Source organism: Zosterops lateralis (assembly GCF_965231275.1).
Source record: "Zosterops lateralis genome assembly, chromosome: 8".
Taxonomy (NCBI): Eukaryota; Metazoa; Chordata; class Aves; order Passeriformes; family Zosteropidae; genus Zosterops; species Zosterops lateralis.
The window spans coordinates 31,264,922-31,288,266 of NC_139768.1; the positions used below are offsets into that span (position 1 = coordinate 31,264,922).

Here is a 23,345-nt window from a genome sequence, read left to right on the forward strand (position 1 = left end):
GCCCCTGGATCCCTGGCAGTGTCCAAGGCCAGGCTGGACATTGGGGCTTGGAGCAGCCTGGGGTAGTGGAAGGTGTCCCTGCCCATGGCAGGGATGGCATTGGATGGGCTTTAAGGTCCTTCCAACTCAAACCATTCTGGGATTCTGAGATTCTATAAAATGAAATGGCAAGGTAAAAATGGGCCAGCATTTAAGATCAATGACACTCTGGCCCTGTCTTGGAATCTCTTCTATTCCTTCTGCAATTTACCTCTTTTTGTTAGTTCCCTTCTCGTGTTTGGTTTTTTTTATTTTAGTTTGGGGGTTTTTTGGTCTCAGTTTCCATGATGCCTGTGTCCCCAGTGACCTTTGAGGGCTGTGCTGCCTCCAGCAATCACTGCTGCTGTTTCTGCTGCCTCATGTCAGGTAGGAGCAACCTCTGCAGGGCTGTGAAGAGCCTTCTGCCTCTACACACATCTGCAGCTCCCTTTAAAGTCTGATGTCATCTAGTGGTCCTTTACCTACCAAAACGTCAGGACTCTCACCATATTTTTTGTGCAAACCACTGGGGATGAGTGCAAACCACTGGGGATGAGTTGTGGTGGAAAGCCTTGAGTGGGCATAGGAATGTGCTCTCACCTCTCTTTAGTCCTGCTGTTTTCTCCTTGGCTTTGGGGCTTTCTTTGGGATTGAGATTATATGGGAATGAGCTGTTTCCTTGCTTCTCTCCACCTCTGTTCCTGTTCACTCACAGAATTCAGCCCAGTGTTGGTAATGACTAAATGGGATTATTTTTATTGGGATGTCACTGGTTCCTGTTGTCAGAGTTGGGATAGATTCAACCAGAGCTGGTTTTTGAAGCAGAATTTTCTGAAAGCTTCCCATTTTCCACACCTCCTGTTCCTTCAGTTCCTGGCAAGTCTTGTGCCTGCTGATGACAGATCTGGGGGTGAAATTGAGGTTGAAGTTGTCCATTTTGGTACAAAGTGATGACTGCAAAGAGGGACAGAGAGTGTCTACACCAATAGCAAGTCCTTGTCCAAGTGGCTTCTTCGCACAGGCTCCGAGAGGCTCTGGGAAATTATTTCCATGTGGGAACAGTTGTGCACCCTTGAGACAAGATTCCTTTAGGAAACAGAATAAACTCTTTTTCTTTCTTATCCATAAAGAGAATGTTATTTCTTTTCAGGTTAAGAGTGATAAAAATGTTAATTCTTCACCAGTGTTATGGTGGTATAATCCTAATTAGATAATTCGATTTAATAATGATGCTTTGCTTGCTACTCTTAATGGAAATAACTGTTTAATATCTTTATCAATGATCTGGATGAGAGGATCAAGTGCACCCTCAGTCAGTCTGTGAAGAACACCAGGCCAGGTGGGAGTGTGTGTGTGCAGGAGGGCAGGAGGCTCTGCAGAGGGATCAGGACAGGCTGGATCCACGGGCTGAGGGTCAGCAAGGCCCAGTGCCGGGTCCTGCCCTGGGCTCAGCCCAGGCCCTGCAGCTCCAGGCTGGGGCACAGGGGCTGCAAAGGGCCCGTGGGGAAAGGCCCTGGGGGTGCTGTGCCAGCGGCTGGACAGGAGCCCAGGGGGGCCCAGGGGGCACCAGGCCAATGGCCCCTGGGCTGTGCCAGCCATGGGGTGGCCACAGGCCCAGGGCAGGGCCCGTCCCCTGGGCTGTCCCTGCTGAGGGACCTCCAGGGCTGTGTCCAGTTCTCATGGCCAGAGAGCCCTGGAGGGGCTGGAGCCTGTCCAGGGAAGGGAAGGGAGCTGGGGAAGGGGCTGGAGCCCCAGGAGGGGCTGAAGGAGCTGGGAAAGGGGCTCAGCCTGGAGAAAAGGAGGCTCAGGGGGGACCTTGTGGCTCTGCACAAGTCCCTGACAGGAGGGGACAGCCAGGGGGGGTCGGGCTCTGCTGCCAGGGAACAGGGACAGGACAAGGGGAAAGGGCCTCAAGCTGTGCCAGGGGAGGCTCAGCTTGGACAGCAGCAGGAATTTGCCCATGGAAAGGGTGCTGAGGCCTTGGCAGGGGCTGCCCAGGGAGGTTTGGAGTGCCCATGGCTGGAGGTGTCCAAGGAAGGGCTGGAGGTGGCACTCAGTGCTCTGGGCTGGGGACAAGGTGGGCATTGGGGACAGCTGAGACTCCCTGGGCTGGCAGGGATTTTCCAGCCTCAGAGATCCTGGGATTCTGTGAATCAAATCAGTCCTACAGAATGTGGCAAAGATGTTTCTGCCTAAGGATGTGCACAAATGAGTTTGCAACTTTCATATTCATATTTTTGGAACCCAGTGCAAAGCCTGCTATATATTTGAAAGTCATTTTAATTTCCTTTCTGAAACAAGAAGTTAATCTATTCCAAAACATCCTTCCAAACTAACCTGATACAAATCTGTTGTCTCATGAGAATTCTTCATCAGGGTTTCCAATTATAGGCTATTTCAGATTTCTCTTGGAGATTCCTATGGGGCTTTTTGGTTTGTTTGTTTTTTTTGTTGTTGTTGTTGTTTAGACCTGTTATTTCTACAGGGGATATTGGATTGATTGGAAATTAAGCAAATCCAGCTGACAGATGTGGATTAGAAGGAGGCTATACACCTATGGACCAGCCAGAATGAAGTTGTAGCAAACCCTCCTTAGCACATGGGTGTTATGCAGGGAAGAAACACTGTGATTTTTTTTTTTATTAGCAATTTTAATTAACTTTTAATTGATTTCTAGCAAGATAAATGGTTTCATTACCATGCCTTACAGTGAACACCATCACCAGAATTAAGCATTCGCAGCAACTGTTCTGAAAACAAAACATGCAAATCTCTTATGATCTTCACAGATGTCATTCATAAAGACAAATAAATGAGAATACCTTGCTTACAGAGTGCCCTTTGTTTAATTTACGTAACCTTGTTCATCATGCCCTAATTTAATTAAGAGGAGGCAAAATAACAGGTCAGCATTTCAACCTGAGAGCTCTATGAAAACCTATTAATTTTGTCCATCCCTATAATTATGTGATAACAAGATTTTTTTGGCTGACACTGAAATCTGAGGCTTGGTTCAGTGTGTGAGAACAAAGATCCCAACTAAAGAAATTGAGAGGGTTTTCTGTGGCAATCATCAGCCTGTTCTGAGCACAGAAGAATAAGGATGAGATGTGATAACGTTTGGGTTTGAAGAACAGGATGAACAAAACAAAAATTTGAGTAGTTCTTCAGAGAGCAGCAGTAAAAATATCTCTGAATGTGACAAATGTGTTAAGTGGTAAGAAACTTTCTAATTGATGTGTCCCTTCCATCTGTCTGCATCCATCCTTCATCTAAATTCATATTCCATGAAGATTTGGACAACAATGAAATACTACATTAGTGTTAAATAAAAATTCCTCTCAGACACCACCCAATTCTGAAGATGCTTCAGCATTAGGATTATCTGAGGGCTTGGCTTTACAAATTTCAAATTTATCTTCTGCTGAAGTTCAGAGAATCATAGGATAATTCCAGAATCATTTAGGTTGGAAAAACTTCCAGGATTGAGTCCAGCCTGTGCTTGATCCCAGCCCAGAGCACTGAGTGCCACCTCCAGCCCTTCCTTGGACACCTCCAGCCATGGGCACTCCAAACCTCCCTGGGCAGCCCCTGCCAAGGCTTTAGCACCCTTTTCATGGGGAAATTCCTCCTGATTTTCAGCCTGACCCTCCTCTGGCACAACTTCAGGCTATGCCCTCTTGTCCTGTCAAAACTTTCCAAGGCTGAGCAGCTCAACGTGCCTTTTCTCCTGAAGAAATCCAGTTGGGATCCAGTTAGCCTGGCTTCTGTCCCTGGGAATTGAGCCATTTTGTTCTGAGGGATGTTTTATCTTCAGTCAAATCTCAGAGAGAGGCAGGCTGCCCCAGACAATCCCTTCTGGACACCACAGGTTGGGCAGAATCCCTCCCTGCCTCGCCTGGCTTCTCTCCTGCAGGCACCTCCCTGGGAAGTTTGCAATTTGTGCTCTAATCCGTGGTTTCCCTGCTGTCTCTTCAGGCCACGGATGCAGATGCTGGGATCAACGGGCAGGTCCATTACAGCCTGGCAAACTTCAAAAACCTGTTCAGGATCACCTCCAACGGCAGCATTTACACAGCAGTGAAGCTGAACAGGGAAGTGAGAGATTACTACGAGCTGATCGTGGAGGCCACGGACGGAGCTGTGGACCCCCGGCGCTCCACGCTCACCTTGGCCATCAAGGTACTGGACATAGATGACAACAGCCCCGTGTTCACCAATGCCTCCTACACTGTCTGTGTGCCAGAAAACCTCCCACCAGGAACTGTCTTCCTGCAGCTGGAGGTAAGGAAGCTTTGGTGAGTGAAGGGGTGTGTGTGTTTGTTCTGCAGTGTTCAGGGTTCTTATTTAACTTGGCAGTGAGACTGCAATAAATGGGGACAAGCTTTTTTGCCCAGAGAAGCTGTGGCTGTCCTGGATTCCTGGAAGTGCCTAAAGCCAGGTTGGACAGGGCTTGGAGCAACCTGGGATAGTGGAAGGTATCTCTGCCCATGTCAGGAAATCACTCTGGTTGGGCTTTGACATCCCTTTCAACCCAAACCCTTCTAGGATTCTGTAATTCTGTGATTCTGTGTTTCTGAAAAATGCTTGGCCTTTAGACAGGTACCAAAATCCCTTTAAAGACAAGGTTATTTAGGAAATAATAGCAATTAATAACAACAAGCGAGAAAACAGCAAAACCTACACTGCCACTGTCTACACAGGCAGACAGCAAAAGGCCAAGGGGAAGAGTTTCAAGCTAAAAAGTGGAGAGAGATAAATCAGATGTTAGGAAGCAATTGTTCCCTGGCAGGGTGGGCAGGCCCTGGCACAGGGTGCCCAGAGCAGCTGTGGCTGCCCCTGGATCCCTGGAAGTGTCCAAGGCCAGGTTGGACTTTGGGGCTTGGAGCAGCCTGGGACAGTGGGACGTGTCCCTGCCCATGGCAGGGGTGGCACTGGCTGAGCTTTAAGGTCCCTTCCCACCCAAACCATTCTGGGGTTCTGTGATCCTGGCAGTGGCCAATAGCAGGTGCCCAGGGAGGAGAACTAAGACCAGATCCAGTTTCCACTGCCATTTTCCTAGAACACTGTGCTCATTTCCCATGGCTTGAACCTTCAGTGAATTTCACTCCTCGTGTCTGTCCACACTGAGTACAAATACACCAACACAACTAAACTCAAGACATTTGCAACAGTTTGGCCTTCAAATCCCGGAGGGCTGTTCTGTGAGAATGGATTTTGTTTGCTGTCCCTCTGCTCCCTGCAGGCCAAGGATGCGGACCTGGGTGCTGATGTAAACTATCGGATCCGGACGGAGGAAGCCCGGCAGTATTTTGCCCTGAACAAGCACACGGGAGAGCTGTCACTGAGGAAATCCTTGGATTATGAATCCTTCTCTGACACAGAAGCAACCTTCACCTTCCTCGTGGAAGCCTTTGACAGCAAGGGCACCATGCCTCCTGGGCTGGCCACTGTCACCGTCAGAGTCAAGGTAAGGGGGTCACTGTTCAGCCAGCAGCATCCTCTCCCAGTCCTGCCAGAATATTCCATCACCATGCAGTCAGGAAACACCAGGGCTCTCTGCTCTCCTGTGCCTCACTTGCCTGAGCCTTATTCTGCCAGCAGTTTGTTCAGTTAAACACATCCTTTATAACAGCTGTAATTCTCTTCCCGTGTGCAATTAGGTAGTTAAATCCTGGATTTATGAAATCTAAGAACACCTGACACAAATACAAACATTTTGTCCTTTAGAATCCCTAAAGGGCTGAAATAAGCCCCTCATGGAATTGTTTCCAAGAGTAACACAATCCCTTTTCAGCCTACAAATTGTAATTTTAAGACCCACTGGGGTGTGTTGAGTGTTGGTGTGGCAGAGCACCTCCTGGATTCCAGATTCTGCTGCTGGAAAATCCATCTCTGCAGTGGAACAGCCTGATTTAGTGTCTTGCACCATGAACTGCAGTGAGTTACAGCCTCACCTCAGTATTTCAGGAGCCTCCTCAGGAATCCAGGGTGGTGGTATCTGCTTAGGAATGATCCATGAATGAAAAGTGTTTGTAGCTGGGACAGCAGCACTTCCCCATCTCCATTTGCCTGTGTCCAAGAGAAGAGGAGAGCTCAAATGCCTTAATCCCACCTCTGGCATTCCCAAAGGCGCAGCTCTGTCAGTCACTTTGTCCTTTTGAGTAGTTGCTTGAGTTTTGAGAACTGTAGGAAAGAAGAGACTTTAATTGCTCAGATTTTAGCGAAGGAGCAAAAATTACATCAGGACCAAAAGCACAGCTCACAAACGTTCAGTTTAAATGTCTCTGTGAAAAGTATTTGCCAATCTGGGCCTCAGCCTATTCTGTATCTGCAGGTGCTTGAATTGCCACATGGGTTTTTATGAGTAATTCTGTTTGTCAGTCTCTACTGAGCTCACAGTTCTTTTAGGACAGTAAATGTCTCCCATTATTAGCTCTGGTGACAATGCCAGAAAGCTTTGATGATGCTGCTCAGTCTGCAGAATGTCTCAGTGTGAGGTGCAGGTCACCTGTTCCTGAATGATCTGTGCTTTTCCCCAGTACAGTCCACGTCATTCACAGGAAGCAGCTTTTCCATCATTCCCTGAGCTTCTTCTGTTGGACTTTTACAGAGCAGGTTGCTCAAACCTCAGGGGTTTTTTTTTCCTATAAATAAACCTTTTCCCAGCACACTGGATTTTTGAAAGAATAGTTTGGGTGGGTTTGTTCGGGTTTTTTTTTAAAGGGTTTTCAGGTAGGATTGTGTTCAGAGAAAAGCTGTTGTCTGTTTAATTGTGTGATTGATTGTATTAATTATTGCCAGGGAAAATTACAGCTCAGCTCGGTGGCCTCAGTGCACCAGCAGCTTCTGCACTCTCAAAGGAGGTGCTGTGGGAATAGGGAATTTAAGGAAGAGATTAATAGGATCAAAAAAACCAGTTCTTGCTCTCCTGGAAACTCTTCCCACACATGAGCAACAAAATGGGAGCATGATGATGTTTTAGAGAGGCTGGAATACCAGGCTGGAGCCAGAAGTAACAATTTTGGAGTAAAAAGGTGTTTGGCTGGGGGCAGAACAGGGCCTGGGATGGAGGACAAGCAGAAGATACTTTAAGTGAGAAAGAAAAGAAATCCAGTTTAAGGTGAGTGTTTTCATATTCAGCGACAGGCTGAGTTTTGCAAGATCAGGGAACATAATCAAACATTATTGAAGTGCTGAGATGAAGATGGTGTTTAGGTTCCAGTCTGGAGTGAGAGGTAGGACAGGGGAATTTCAAGTGGCACTTGAGAGAAGGGAGGACTTGTGGAAAAAACAGATTTAATATCTCAATGTGTTGGGCAGATGTCATTAGCAGGTCTTATGTCAGGTGGCAGATATTTTGAACTTTGTTTCACAAGAGGTGTCTGGGTGGTTTAATTTGAGCTTAAAGATGAAATTCCCAGACAGGGCTGGGGGGAGAGAGTGGAGGGTGAAGGCAGAGCCCTGTGCTGTCCCTGTTTGAGATGGGAAGGATCCTCTAGACACCTCAGAAGGCTGATCCAAGAGCCAGAGCAGCAGGAGCAGGGTGCAGAGTCTTGATACCAAGTGCAAACAAGAGCAGGCAACCCTTTCCCTCCCACCCAGCAACTTCTGCTCCTGCTGCAGAAACTGGATGTGTTTCCTCTGAGTAGTTCCTGAGCTGCCCCTTTATTTAGAGGCTGGGCTTTGAGTAATTACTTTAATACAGGGTTTGAGAGCCCAGATAGGAACTAAAACGAATGCAGATGCCCCACAGTCCCCAGCATAAGACAAAATTGAACTAGAGGGAAGCAGAAGCAGTGCTGGGGCCAAGCTCATGTCACCATCACAGATCCAGCCCCTCCAACCCTCAGAACTTTATTTGTGTTATTATTACTGAGGTCTCCAGCCCTCCAGGGCTCCCACTGCTCCGCTCACATTTGTCATTTCTCCCAGCCCAGCTCTTCACTGCAAGCCCTGTAATTTTTCCTGGGTAATGGAATTCTGTTAAGCAGCTATGGGTATCTGATGGTGTCGTCCATCATTTGTGTGATATCCAGCAGAATGAGCACACCCAGAGCCCCCCAGTCCCTGTGGCTGCAGGAGGGGGATGCACACTGGGCTGCTCTTTGGACTTCCAGCCCTTGGCATGACAAGTTACAAATAGTTCATATTAACCTGCCATTGGCTAGGTCAAGGCACAGATTGCAGAGCAGGGCTTTCACTGCAGGAGGAATAACTTCATCTGTACCCTCACGTGGGGATGGAACAAGTTATTGGCTGCAGCCAAAAGGCTCCTTGCATTGTGAGGATGTCCTAGGACTCCTTTGGCAGAGAAAGCCAAAGGTAAATCAATTAATTCATAGAACCATTTAATTGGAAATGACCTCTGAGATCACTGAGTGGAACCATTAACCCTGCACCACTAAACTATGTCCCCAGGTGCCACATCCACACATCTTCCGAGCACTTCCAGGGGTTGTAACCCCACCTCTGCCCCTTCCAATATCTGACCCCCCTCTGGGTGAAGAAATTTTTCCTAATATCCAACCTGAAACTCCCCTGGCACAGCTTGAAGTTGTTTCCTTCTGTCCTGTCGTTGTTCCCTGGGAGAAGAACCCAATCCCCACCTGACTCCAACCCCTCTCAGGGACTCCTAGAAGGATAATTGCTGCATCCATTCAAGTATTTCCAAGGAGGAATAGTCTAAGTGGCACTGATTTCTTCCCACCACCTCAAACAGACCAAGATTTTTCTCTTTTTCCCTGGTCTCAGATTCCTTTGACTGCTTCCTTAACTTTTTCCCTGAAGCTGCAAGGTGCCATGGGGTATCTGGGAGGGCCAAGTTGGTTCTGCTTCTTGTTGTACCCACACACATCCCCTCACAACCCAGATGATTCCCAATACTGGAAAAAGCAAAATCCTTGCAGTTTAAATTATTAGGATTTAGCATTTGGAAGCAACTGCTGTGGTAATAGGGTTTGTTAAAAGAAACAATTGCTCTTAAGTGAGTAATGTGTTCCTAAACACAAATATTGAGAATTTCTGTATCACGGGGCCTGTAAGGCCTCTGCATATTTTATGCTGTGTCCTCCTCTTATTATTACCAGCATTATTTTTGTATTATTTTGCCTCTTTTTTGTTTGTAGAAGTGCTTTTCGCCTCTTTCTGGTTCAGGATTGGTTTGCTTTGGAGTTTTTCAAGGACATTGTGTAGTGGAATGAAGCCATTGTCTCAGGTGAAGGATTCAAAGTGACAGAGCAACAAGAATAAATAAAAACAGAGGGTTTCAGTTCTAACAATGCCCAAAAAATGACGGGCAGTGAGGTGATTGAGAACTGGCTGATCACAGGGGTCATGATCAATGGCACAGGGTGTGCTTGGTGGCCGCCACTGGGAGTGTCCCCAGGGCTCAGTACTGGGCCCAGGATTGTTTAAATTGTTCATTAATGAATGGGGAGGAACAGGCACAGCACAGGCTGGGGGTCCCTGCTGGAGCAGCTCTGTGGGGAAGGAGTTGGGGGACATGAACCTGTCCCTGAGGCAGCAGAGCGTCCTGGGGCTCCTGGGGGACACGGAGCTGTCCCTGGGGCAGCAGCGTGTCCTGGGGCTCCTGGGGGACACGGAGCTGTCCCTGAGGCAGCAGAGTGTCCTGGGGTCGAGGGGGCCAATGGGATCCTGGGGGCAGCAGAAAAACCCACACAATTAACTTTTTTTCCCATTTAAAGAACAGAGCAGCATCACAAAATTTACAGGAAGGTTAAAAAAAAATCAGCTGGATTGCCTCCAAAATATTTCTCATTTCTGGTGACACTAATGGAATAATGGGTCTGGGGTTGGGCTCTACAGTGCTGGTAAACAGATTTATTTCTTTCCTTCCATCTCAAGTGATCAGTTCAATCATCTGCCAGTCATTTATTGCCTCGTGTATTCCATCATGAATATTATCCCTTTAATTTATAGGATGAGCCTGCTGAGCAGTAAATGGGAAAGAGATGCAGTTGTACCATGTGAGCCAGGCCCTGTTCTGTGAAGCTTCAGACAAAGCCCTGGGTAAAGCAGGTCTGAACCCACTCACAGACAAAATTCAAGGTGCCACTTTGGCCATATCAGCATCATCACAAGAGTTTGAACTTGGTGTTATTGAGGTGTTTTCATTATGAGAGGCCAAGAGAATACATAAGGATGGGAGGGGACTTGAAGTTCTTGATAATCCAGGTTCTAGTGAAATCAAGTATTTCATGGAATCCCAGAGTGGTTTGGGTTGGAAAGGACCTTAAAACTCATCCAGTCCCACCCCTGCCATGGACAGGGACAACTCCCACTATCCCAGGCTGCTCCAAGCCCCAAAGTCCAACCTGGCCTTGGGCACTGCCAGGGATGCAGGGGCAGCCCCAGCTGCTCTGGGCACCCTGTGCCAGGGCCTCATGGCATGGGAGACATTTAAGGGAAGGGGCAAAGATAATCTTCCCATAAAGGAATTAGAGTTGAATAACACTTTGATTTTCATGCAGAAAAATTAACTCTGCTCTGAGCAAATTGTTTTCTGAAGCCACAGCCCATACTTTCGGTTGTTTCCACTCTGTCTCTTTACATCCAGGAACATTATTTCTGAAGAACTCTAAAGTGTATTTTTTTGGACTATCATGTATAAAATGCACATTTAATCCTTTGGCATCCCTGGGGCAGGACTAAAATGGGATTCTGGGCCCAGAGCAGGTGGTGTGGTCTGGGGAGGCTCCTCTAGGTTTCTCACAGCTATGAATGTCCTTAGGTCCATGATATCTTGTAGCCTTATGGAGTTTCCATTCTGGTTTTTTTAGCAGTAAAATATCTTGGATTTTTGTTTTTGGAATCAGGTGTTGAGTGAGAACTTTCTGTGGTTAAGGGTTTTACCAGAGGAATAGAAATTTTCAAGTACAGTGACACCAAACCACCCCTTTGCTTTCCCTAGAAAGGAGTTTCACAATTATAGGAATGTTAAATGTGCCCCTGCAAGTCCCCAGAGCCACCAGCTCTGGGAATGTGCACAAAGACTGAAGTGGCAGATGTTCAAAACCAAACAAAATCACAGCAGAAAATTGCAGAGCCAGAACTAGAGTTGTGGGAAGAGTGGGAAGTTTGGGGAATTTCCATGCTGTGCTCTGAAGGAAACCCTCTTTCCCTTTGTGGGCCTGGACATTCCACATGAGTGGAAGAGGAGATGGCTCTAAAAATACATATTTTTTCCTATTTATTGCCTTTGTCATAAAAGGCAGCAGACTGGAAAGGGGCTGTAAAGGCCTGATATGCATTTATTAGCTCAGACATGGTTTTCATGACAAGGGAATATTGATTTCCATTTAGACAGAGTTGAGTAGAAACCTTGGTACAAGCAGAGTCACAAAAAGAAACTGTTGATGATTGGGCACAAAGCAGCACCCCTGAGGATGGAATACAGCCTGGAGCTGGTTTTGTTGGTGCAGAGAAAAAAGCCCATTGTGTGTTCTGGGAACAACCCAAGAGGTCATGGACGTGATCTGCTCCATTCCTGTGCCCCCATGGCCACAGGATCCCAGAGTCAGGGAATGGTTTAGGTTGGAAAGGACCTTAAAGTCCATCTCATTCTCATCCCTGCCATGGGCAGGGACACCTTCCACTGTCCCAGGCTGCTCCAAGCCCCAGAGTCCAACCTGGCCTTGGACACTTCCAGGGATCCAGGGGCAGCCACAGCTGCTCTGGGCACCCTGTGCCAGGGCCTGCCCACCCTCCCAGGGAACAATTCCTTCCCAATATCCCATCCAGCCCTGCCCTCTGTCATTTTGAAGCCATTCCCTGTGTCCTGTCCCTCCTGGCCCTTGTATATTATCTCTCTCCAACGTCCTCAATTGTTGCTATCAAAGAGAATTTATTGCTGGACAGATGCAGAGATGGAGTTCTCAGGTTTTCAGCACAGAGAGACTTTGAACAACAAATATTTGGAGCAAGTGCTGGGCTTTGTTCTGAGCAGAGACCAAAGCCTCAGATATGTTTTGCTTGTAAACAGGTAAATAATTGAAGATTACATCTAAAGGCTTCTTAAAACACCTCTAACCCTTGCACTGAAATGGATGCAGCACATGAGTCCAATCTCCAAGCACAGGTTCAGGAATGGGGCAGTAAACCTCCCCCAAAGTGGTTGTAAGAAGTCATGAAAGCACTTTTTTAATCTGAGGCATAATCCCACAAGTGCAGCCAAACTGCAGCATCTTAAAACCTTCCCCAGTTCACTGCTCCAGCCACATCAATCCAGGCTGCCATTAACTCGAATCCAGGCTCCTATTAATGATCAGACATGCTCCAAAATATGGAAATGGGAAATCTGGGTAATGGAGTCTCCATATTTCTCACTTTCAAATATCTGGGCTGCCCATTTTGACAGGAAGGTAATAACAGCCACATATTACAGGTAACTACAAAGCAGCCTTTGTGTCACTACTCATCTGGCTGCAGATTTATTCTATTTTTATACAGATTTATTCACAAAACAGAGGGAAATGCAAAGCATAACACCCCCAAAGCTGTCTCCCTACCACAGATACTCTTTGTCTACCATTTTTTGTTGGTTTTGTTCCTCCTTGGTCCTGTGGGGCAGCACAAAAGCACTGCAGGATCCTGACATCCCTCCCCTGCACAAAGATCAAGGATGAAAAAGCACAGTTTGGGAGAGATGGTTTAATTGTAGTGTTATTGAGAATACACATTTGCACCTTCAAAGAGCAAGTTAAGAGCTATGAAGGGATTTCTTGATGTCAGCTCATTAACTCAGCTGTCACCCTTGGCATGTGCATGATCCCACTTCCCCATCACATTCCTTATCCTCTGAGCAGGACACAGCTCCTTCCCAAGGCTTACACAGGGCTGGTATTTAGGAAAAGGATTGGTAGGAAACAAACACTGCCCTGACTGCAAGGAGTATGAAAGTGGTGAACAGAAATGTTGGGAAGTGAGACTGTCATCTGGGAATGCCAAAGAGGAGAAACAAAGCAGGAGGGGAGGGAGGGCACTAAGGAGGAAATCAATATGTAATTTAAAACTCATTAAGCTAGTCACTTGCTGTAATGCACTGATACTAACCCAGGTGCTCCCGGACAGGTCAAACACACCTGGAGCAGGAGAAAAATCCCTGTGGTGCAGCATTCCCAGCATAAAACAACCTTGGGAATGTCTCTGTACACAGGGACATTCTTGGTTTTTTGGCTTATGGGGACACCAAGGGACCTTTAATGCTTGTGCCCCACTGAATTAAAAATGTAAATATTTAATACCTGGGTGTTAAACCCCCTCCTCCTCCTCCTTCACTGCTCTGGGAGAAGCACTCCTTGGATTTTGAATCTCTGCCTCCAGATTGCCACAGAATCATGGAATGGTTGGTGTTGGTAGGGACATTAAAGGCCATCCCCTTCCACCCCTGCCATGGGCAAGGACACCTTCCACTGGACCAAGTGACATCTCCCAGTTAATAACACAAACATTAAATCAGCGACAGACTGGTCTGATTTGAATATATCACAAACCTAAAGACTTTCTAGAGAAGAATAAACTTCAGTTGGAAAAAGTGTTTTGGTAGACATCTTGTTTTATAAAAGGAAAAATAAAAAAAACTGAGTTTATTTTTAATCTCCACACAAAGAGATGTGCAACTCTGGATGACCCTGCAAAATATTTGAGATATGTTTGGGTGTATATACAAATATATACATATATTTATGTATCCTTGCCTATCTCAGGCACAAGAATTTGTACAAATGCCCATTTGTCTTGCAAAGGACACTTTATTTCCCCTTAATTTATTGGATATTAGAGGTAACAAACACCATCACACCAGAGCAGCTCATTCCTTTTGGAAAATGAGCTGAGCCTGCTGGCACAGGAGCAGGTGGTGTGGAATTCTCTGCTCTGTTCTCTTGTGGGGCTGTGTTTTTCTGCAGAATTCCCTTCAGCTGAGCAGTTCCACATCCATTTTTTTTGGTGAATCCGGCACCTTCCCTCCTCGTTTTGTGCAGGAGTAATGGAATCAGGGGAACCTGAGAATGGCAATCCCTAGGGAGGGAGAGACTCCACAAAAATATTTCTGAATGCCTCTGGAATTTTGTTGGAACTCTGGGACTAAGCTGTGAATTCTGTCTTTTTGCAGGATATGAACGATTACTCACCAGTGTTCAGCCAGAAGCTCTACAGGGGGATGGTTGCTCCTGATGCCGCCAAGGGCACCGTTATCACCACGGTCTCAGCTGAGGATCAGGATCCCCCGGTAAGGAAAAACTCCTGATAATTATCCCACACACCCAAGAGGGAGGGAACTCGAGCTCTCCAAAGTGCCCCTGCTCTCCCATCAGCTCAGAGCTTCACAGAGGAGTAACTCCTACGTTTGTTTCATGTCAGCCTGGCTTTGCTGTTCAGGCTGCATTTCCAAGGCTGTCTCCTGGAGCTGGAAAATCAATGCTACAGCTCCTGTCTGCCAGGGAGCCTTTAGGAAAACTCTTGATCCAGCTTCAGAGGATGAGAGGAATAGGCAGGAAGGGGAGCTGTGTCTGTCTTTGTGGCAGTTCAAGAGGAAAGAAACCACAGATTTGTGAGGTTGTCACTGTTTGATGTCACAGTCACCGTGCACTTCCCAGCTGAGCCATCCCAGATTGATGTGAGGGTGCCTTGGGAAGGCTGACCTGGAACAGAGACTGGGCTGAACCAGAGAATAAAGTAGATATTTATTGAAAGGCCTCCAGGATCCACCTTGGGCAGGACAAGAGCCCGGCCAGGGCTACACCAAGGGTAGATCCAAAATGCTCACAAAATGGACCACTGGTCACAAGGTCTCACACTTTTATAAGTTTTGGTCCATTTGCATATTGGGGTTTAATTGTCCAATTCCAGCTTCAGGTTGTGAGGTCCCATCCTGCTTGTTCCTCCCTTCAGTCCACCCTTGTTTGTGCTTTTGGGCCTGAAAGTTGTCCTTGGTCCTCAGCAGGAAAAGGATTTGTTTTGTCTCCCTGCTCTGTGCAGAGCTGAGTGACACTGAATGTGAGCTCAGAGCTGCACCCCTGGGCAGCACAGAATGTGAAATACACGAAAGCTCAAACTTAAGGCATCAGTGGGACTGCAGAGCTCACCAGCTGCACATTCCATGGGCAATATTTGAACACGGAGCACTTGGGTTGGGGATAAAGTTTATTTTTGTCCCTGTTTTTTTTCTGCTGCTCCCCAATGAAGCCCTCGAGTGACAGAGCTGGGCACACACCCCTGACTCACTGCCTGCTCTTAAGTTTGATGTCAATTTTTGTCATTGGTACCTGATGAACATCAGTGACCAGATGTTCCTCTGAGGACAGAAAAGGCCAGAGCTGTTCTGCCACCCAGGTTTAATTTTTAATTGCCAGTGTTTGGCATAAGAAGGAGAACAATCCTTGGGGGGAAGAGTTCACGGGGAATGTGCCACCCACATTAAAAGCTGATGAAGTGCTTGGGCACAAATCAGGTACAGCTTAGCTAAATGTGGTGTGATTGGGGTTTGGGACAGATTTTATTTAACATTAAATAAGTGTTGATGCCTTACAATGAGGTATTTTGGGCTCTCTTTGCCCATTCTGATAAAAGCTCTGTTTTATAATTGCTGTGTTTAAGTTTTGAAGACTAAGAGATCACTGAGGAGAAGCAAAATAGTTCTGATTAAGTACATTTATAATCCTTAGTCCTGTGCAATCAGCATTTCCAGTGCAAAGTTATTTCATTTTTCATTTAACGACCTCAAACCCTACTGAACATTTTGTAACATTTTTGCCACTATCACATGAACACCTGTTGATGTTTATGAAGATTTAAAAATGAAGTTACCCTGAAGCCTCTAATAAATGCAAAGGCCATAAAAGTCAGCCAGCTATGGAGGAAAGCTTTTAAAGGAGGTTTTGAAAAGGGTTTTTTTATTTTAATATAATGGCTGGTAGTTTTGTTCCTCATCTTTTTTACTTTAAACGTAAAACTACCAGCCATAAATGGTTGTGTTTCTTTTTCTGCCAAAGCCAGCCTTTGCTACTGGAAAATCACTATTTGTTTGAAGCTGGCTCTGACATTAAATGGTGTCACAAAGTATTTGATATGAATTCACTGGAAATTTGCTTTAAAAGCACACAACCTTTTCTCTGCTCAGCAAGGGGACCTTGCTCTAAACTTGCCTTAAGGGATAGAATATTCTTAGTTATCATCATTTTTTTTTTTTTTGTATTTTACTTGTGTGGTTTGGGAGTTTAAAACCTGTTGGAATCTTATTTGCAGGGTACTAATACATTTATTTTATCATTTCAGGGAAAGAAATATGTATCTATTAAAAAATAATTGCAACTTTAAAATACGCTTGTTTGTAAGAGCCCAACTAATTTGAAGTCTCCAAGCTTAACTTTTCCTGTTGTTACTTTGCCACTAATGTATGTAATTCCCATATCCAGAATAGAAGCCCAGCCAGATTTTTCCATCATCTGCAATAAAAGCTTTTCAGTCCTAATCAGCTCCTCAGAGACAAGCATTGTTTCCAGCAAATCCCGAGGTTGTTAAATTAATATGGATGCTGTGAGGATCCAGCTGGAAAAGGCCAGCACCTGTGTGGGATTTCTCTGTAGATAAGGCAAATTTGAATTTTTCCAGGGGCAGAAGAGCAGGCTTGGGGGAAGGAGGAGGAGGTGGGAATGGTGTCAGTGGAGGTGGGCTCTCCATTTCAACAAGCAAGTATTGATTTGGGTGAAAGACACCTGGGACATCGTTTTCTGTGTGTATTTCCTAAAATATTTAGGAATTTATAGCATATAGGAGTAAAAGTGAGCTTTTACTAATAAAATAATTAACAGAACTTAATTTATTGGAGATGGAGATGAAAGTGTCCCTTGATTTTATTTTTAAAAATCCTCCCATCAGACATTCACACACTGAGTTATTGACAACTGTGTGTATCTTCCACGTAGGAATGTGTAGGAATGAACAAATCTGAGGGTGAAAATGTGGGTTTTCTTAATTTAACTGCTGCCTAAAACCTTAGGCCACCATTAGAAGATACTGTTGATAGGAGGATGGGTTTTGCTGCAAAAACCCCACAGATTTCTGATTATTACGAAGAGATGCTCAGTTAAAAGACAAATAATCTGTGCAGAGTCAAGCACTGCCTCCGAGATACTTTGTAATGTTTTTATTTTTACCTGTGGACTTCAAAGTGGTCAAAACCTCTTGGCCTGAAGGCATCAGAGACCTCTGATAGTTATTCTTCAGGTCCTCAGTGAAATGTCAATTAAAACATAAAACCCAGAGCTTTTCTCTAAAGGCCACAGCAAGATTTGCTGGGCTGTTTTGAGTAAATGTCACTTTAAATTCTTACCAGTTGCTTCTTTCTTTTCTAGTTTTAATTCTCTTTTTATTTGCAGTGACTGAGATGTAAATTATGTTTTAATAGCCACTTCTGCATGTGTTATAAACTTGAAACACCCTTCTGGACATAGAAATCTGGGAAGTTTTGCCTGAAAATTTTGTTTTCATGAAATCTGGTAAATCAGCATTTTGTCCTTTGGTTGTTTGGAACATTCTACAGTGGATTTTTCTAAATTTTTAAAGTAGTAACATTTTATAGAAATACATAAATAACTTTTCAAATTACTTGGTGCATCTTAAAGTTGCTCACTCTGCCTTTCCCAGAAGACTTTCTACCTAATTCCAGGTATAAGCAAGAAATATTAAGCAAAAAGCAACAAAACCAGGCCAGAGGGAATGATGGAGATAAAGTGGAGCCATGGCTGCCAATAAAAAAATTGGGAGCAGCTACAATTCTTTCTAAATAACTGGTAAACCTTATAAGAATAAAAATCCTTGATTTTAAGCACACTGCAACTGGAATTGTTGAGGCAGCTGAGTGTTTTTTCCATGTGAACAATCCCTTTAATTGTGAGTTCTCCCTCACACATCAGCTTGAGCTTCCTTTCCAGAGGTGGTGTCCAGCTGCAGCTGAAGGGATTTTCCATGTATTGGAAAATTTTTTAGTCCCTTGGAATGTGGGTGAGTTTAGGCTGTTGGATACTGTGACTGGGACAACTGGTGAGCCCCGTGCAGGGAAGCTCTGCCTCCAAAACACCCCTCGAATTCCAGATGAGCAGCAGCACCCAAACAGCCTTGGCTGGATTTGTGCTCCCAGAGCAATTTCTGGCTGGCTTTGCCTGGCTGCCCACAATGGGAACAGAAATGGGATAAAACTACAACAGAGAGAACTGTGGAAGGTGTCCCTGCCTGTGGGAGGGGGTGGAATGAGATGATCTTCAAGGTCACTATCCCAGGCTCCAAACCCCAAAGTCCAGCCTGGCCTTGGACACTGCCAGGGATCCAGGGGCAGCCACAGCTGCTCTGGGCACCCTGTGCCAGGGCCTGCCCACCCTCCCAGGGAACAATTCCTTCCCAATATCCCATCCAGCCCTGCCCTCTGGCACTGGGAAGCCATTCCCTGTGTCCTGGCACTCCATCCCTTGGAAAGAACCTTTCTCCATGTTTCTTGTCAGCTCCTTCAGGCCCTGGAAGGCCACACTGACGTCACCCCAAAGTTTTTCCTCTCCAGGCTGAACAATCCCAGCAGAGCCTTTCCTCCCAGCAGAGCTACTCCATCCCTCTGCTTATCCTGGTGCCTTTCCTGGACTCTCTCCAACAGTTCCAGCTCCTTCTTATGCTGGAGGCACCAGAACTGTGCACAGAATTCTGCTCAGGTGGGGTCTCACCTGAGCAGAGTGAAGGGGGAGAAGAACCTGTATGAAAATATTTCCTTTCAAGTCCTGCTTTGCTTTAGTTAACACAAATGTGTTCAGATTTGGGCTCTCCTCAATATTTCCCAGCCTTTTCAGGGAAAGATTCCAAAGCTTGGACAAAGACCTGGCTCAGTCATCTGCCATCATTTCTGGATGTTGCTGGCCCAGTCTCCAGTCTCCCAGCCAGCACCTACTGCCAACCATTTCTTTTTTGGGCATTTAGATCATCCTTTGTAGCTGAAGAAATCATCAGCCTGGATTAGTGTTGGATAAATCCCTTGGAGACAAGGAGAGTTTTCTTCCTGGTGATCATTTTTTGCCTCACTGAAGTGGCCATGTAATGAGAGATGAGAAAATGGTTCTGAGTGGTCTCAAAGCTCTTAATCCTCCAAAAATGTGGGCAGGAGAGCACCAGGAGCTGTTTGATAAATGCTCAGTTTATTTATCAGAGGTGAATCCCAGGACTGACATAAAAAGAAGTGTTTGTTTTTCCTGTATATCCCTTTTTTTATATGGGTTATCACTGCAAAAGCTGGGATATTTCTGCCATGGGCAATTCCCCTCCATATCCTGCCTTTTTTTTTTTTTTTTTTTTTAATTGGAGATGTTAATAGAATTAACATCTAATTTTAATGAGCAGCCAGCTTCCAGAGCTCCAGAACATCCCATTTAATGCTTTATCCATTCTCCTAACGCCTCCTGAGGCTTTCCTTCAGTGGAGCCCTTTTGTCAAATTGGGAGTAATTGTCCTTATTGTCTTCATGCACTCACTAAAACTAAGAGGCTATGAGATATTTAATTAAAGATTTCACTGCATCTTAATTAGAGGTAAAGCTGTTTTCAGGTGGGCCAGATCTTGATCTTTTAAAAGCTCTTCTTGTGGAATTTCAGTGGCTGCTGGAGATTACGAAATGGGATATATGCTGCAAATTCCAGTTCTTCAAGTAATTTTATCTCAAGGCTTTAAAAGTTGATAGGATTTTTTTTGTGTTCAGCTTATGAGAATTAAACATTCAGAATTTCAGGCCCTCTTGTTGAGTTACCTACTAAAGAGCAAAATCCTTCAAATTTTAGGGTTTAGATGGATGAAATTAGGGTGAATTTACACAAGTGCATCATTCATGATCATGAGCTGATGTAAGACCCACCAAACTCATCCACCTGCTCTGGGCTGTCCCATCTTCTGTGGCTGCTTTGAGTAAGTTACAAAAACCTGTAAATTTTGGGGGTTTAGCAACACTTCCTAATTTTTTTTTCATGGAACTAGTTTTATAAAACTTTCCTTATTGAACTCCTTATTATACAAATGATTCAGATTTGAGTTGAAATCTGTATCTGGAAAGAGACCTAGGAAATAACTCTTTGTTCATGATGCTGCCATTCCATACTGGTCCTTAGGGGTGAAATCCAGGCCCACCTGGGATCTTCATCTGCCAACTTCCAGTGAAAGTGAAATCCATTCTTCCCCATTCTTTCTTGGGCCAAGAAATTCTAGGGGTTTGTGTCTGTTACCAATTTGAATCCCAGAGTGGTTTGGGTTGGAAAGGACCTCAAAGACCACCCCTGCCATGGGCAGGGACACCTTCCACTACCCCAGGCTGCTCCAAGCCCCAAAGACCAACCTGGCCTTGGACACTGCCAGGGATCCAGGGGCAGCCACAGCTGCTCTGGGCACCCTGTGCCAGGGCCTGCCCACCCTCCCAGGGAACAATTCCTGCCCAATATCCCATCCAGCCCTGCCCTCTGGCACTGGGAAGCCATTCCCTGTGTCCTGTCCCTCCATCCCTTGTAAAAAGTCCCTCTCCAGCTCTCCTGGAGCCCCTTTAGGCACTGGAAGAAGCTCTAAGGTCTCCCTGGAGCCTTTTCTTCTCCAGACTGGACATTCCCAATTGTCTCCTCCTGTCTGCCTAGCAGAGGTGCTCCAGCCTTCCTCTCCTGGAAAGTGGAAGTAACAATTCCTGGCTTCCTCTTGTGTTGCTTGCAGAAACACACATGAAAACCCCCAAAAAATGTGGTGCTTCCCTTTTCCCCATTTTTTTTCCTGGCTTTATTCCATTACAGTTTTCCTGCTGAGAGTTATCTGGACACCACACATGTGTGTTATGCAAGGCCCCTTTTCCAGGGCCACCTCACCAATACTGGGGACATGTTTGTAGCTGTCACCTCTGTCAGAAATAAATGGCATTTCTCCCAAGCTAATGGAATCTCACAGAACCACGCAGCCATGGAAGAAATAATTGGAGCTGGATGAACCTTTTTTAAGTTTTATGTTAGTCCTGAATCTCAGGGAAGCTTTGGTTGGAGAGAATGAATGTGATTCCTGCCAAGCACAATCCTTGCTCTGTGGTTTATTTGGGAATATTATCAGCTAGATTCAAGTTTTGCTGCAGACATAATAATGCATCTAAATTAATTTAGAACAGAGGTGAAAGATGATTAATATTTCAGATAATTAAAACTCACTTCTAAACAGATTTTCCTGGGAAATCTCTCTGGAGATTTTTCTAATTACGTCTGTGCCAAAATACCATGAATAAAAAGTAAATCCCAATTTTGTTATTTTTCTGAAGTGACAGAAGCAAAGCGTACTTGATAATCACATCAGGAACAACAATAACCTGATGAGATTTTTTGTTTATTTAATCACAAATTACCTGGTGTGAGGAGCTTTAATGATGATGAGGACTCTTAGTCTTCCAAGCAAGTTTAAGGCCATTACTCCAAGCCCAAATAGGCTGGATTGCAGCAGGTAATTTACTCTTAATGATAACATTGAAGAAAAATGACTGAAGCAGGGAGTGCCAGGGGGAAACTTGATAATGAACTCTGCTATGCCGTGATCCCAGAAATTTGTCACTTTTTCTAGGGTTTGCCCTCTTTAGCATGTGTGAAGTGCTTTTAACTATGAACAAAATCATTTTTTAATTTGCTAACCACTCAAACATGCCTGGCAGAGCCAGTTGGGATGATTAAAGCTGCTGATGGCCTCATAAACCCTGCCCGGGCTGGAATTCCTTGGAGGGCTCCAAGAGGCAACACTCAAATGACTTCTGTTGGATCAGCAAAACACTGACAGCGCTTAGTGAGCACAAATCACTTTTGTAGCCATTTCCATTGCTGTTTACAAAAGTAAATGTTCTGTTTCCATGTAGTTTGTGGCTGGCATGGGACATGGGATATATTCCCAATCCCAACAAGACGCATTATTGAAGACAGGTGAAAACCACCAATCCACCATTAATGATATTTTGGCTGTTTAAACACAATGTAAAGGTCAAAGCCTGATCTGAACTTGAGACTCAGAGGCTTTCAGAAAATTAAATAATCCTGTTGCTAAGACAGAAGTGTTTCTCTGAATCTACTCCCAAATATATTTGGCAAATAATTTAGGTTGAATTAGGTAAAATGTCCCGAATCTCTGTGTATCCAGATTTTGGAGTGCTGGAAAATCATTATTCAGACATTAGTGTGCAAAGAGGATCAGAGGGAATCTGTCCTAGACCCCCTAGCATGGATGAGGAGGTAGATGAGACATCCTTCAAGTAGCTGGGAGAAGTCTTCCCATTGCAAACCCTGGTTCTCATGAGGGACTTCAACCTACCAGGTGTCTGCTGGAAATGAACCCCTGCAGAGACAAAATCCTCCAGGAGATGCAGTTCCTTGGAGCGTGTGGAAAGAAAAGGGCCAAAGCCCAGATAGAGCCCCTCTGGCCACAGCCATAAAAGACAATAAAAAATGTTTCCATAAATGTGTCAGCAACAAGAAGTGGGCTAAAGACAGTCTCCATCATTTATTGGACACCAGCAGGCCCAGGGCAGTGCACATCCATCTGTGCTGGCACCTCAAATCCTGGGGTCTGTTCTCATGGCCAGAGAGCCCTGGAGGGGCTGGAGCGTGTCCAGGGAAGGGAAGGGAGCTGGGGAAGGGGCTGGAGCCCCAGGAGAGGCTGAGGGAGCTGGGAAAGGGGCTCAGCCTGGAGAAAAGGAGGCTCAGGGGGGACCTTGTGGCTCTGCACAAGTCCCTGACAGGAGGGGACAGCCAGGGGGGGTCGGGCTCTGCTGCCAGGGAACAGGGACAGGACAAGGGGAAAGGGCCTCAAGCTGTGCCAGGGGAGGCTCAGCTTGGACAGCAGCAGGAATTTCACCATGGAAAGGGTGCTGAGGCCTTGTCAGGGGCTGCCCAGGGAGGTTTGGAGTGCCCACGGCTGGAGGTGGTCTGTAAAGTTGTGACTGGTGGCACTTGGGGACATGGGTCAGTGCTGGCCTCGGGACCATTGCACTGATGGTTGGATGTAATGACCCCTGAGGTTTCCTTAAATGGGATAACTGGAAAATAATGGACACTCTAAGAAACTACATCCTTCCAATAATTGTTATTTTTAAGGCAGGTGGTGTTAAAACCACCTGCCTTAAATTAGGAAATGCTTAGATACTGATGAGAAAAATTCCTCTCTTCAAACCTCTGGTGATGCCGCTTCTGATCCCCCTTTTGTTTTGGTGTTTTGGACATTTTGTGACACACCCAGGGGCTGCCTGGGCTCTGTCCCTGTCACCAAAGCAGGGTCTGAAC

General features: G+C 45.6%; 1 protein-coding gene across 4 annotated transcripts in view; it reads left to right on the top strand.

The window, feature by feature from the left end:
* Positions 1–23,345, top strand: part of PCDH15 (protocadherin related 15) — a gene marked incomplete at both ends in the record, with an annotated part of 270,634 nt that overhangs the window by 171,905 nt on the left and 75,384 nt on the right. For all 4 annotated transcript variants that reach the window (XM_083865850.1, XM_083865852.1, XM_083865853.1 and 1 more), the window contains 3 exons: positions 3,997–4,302; positions 5,264–5,488; positions 14,153–14,269. In XM_083865850.1, the coding sequence (XP_083721976.1) occupies positions 3,997–4,302; positions 5,264–5,488; positions 14,153–14,269 (648 nt within the window). The remainder of the gene's footprint in view (positions 1–3,996; positions 4,303–5,263; positions 5,489–14,152; positions 14,270–23,345) is intronic.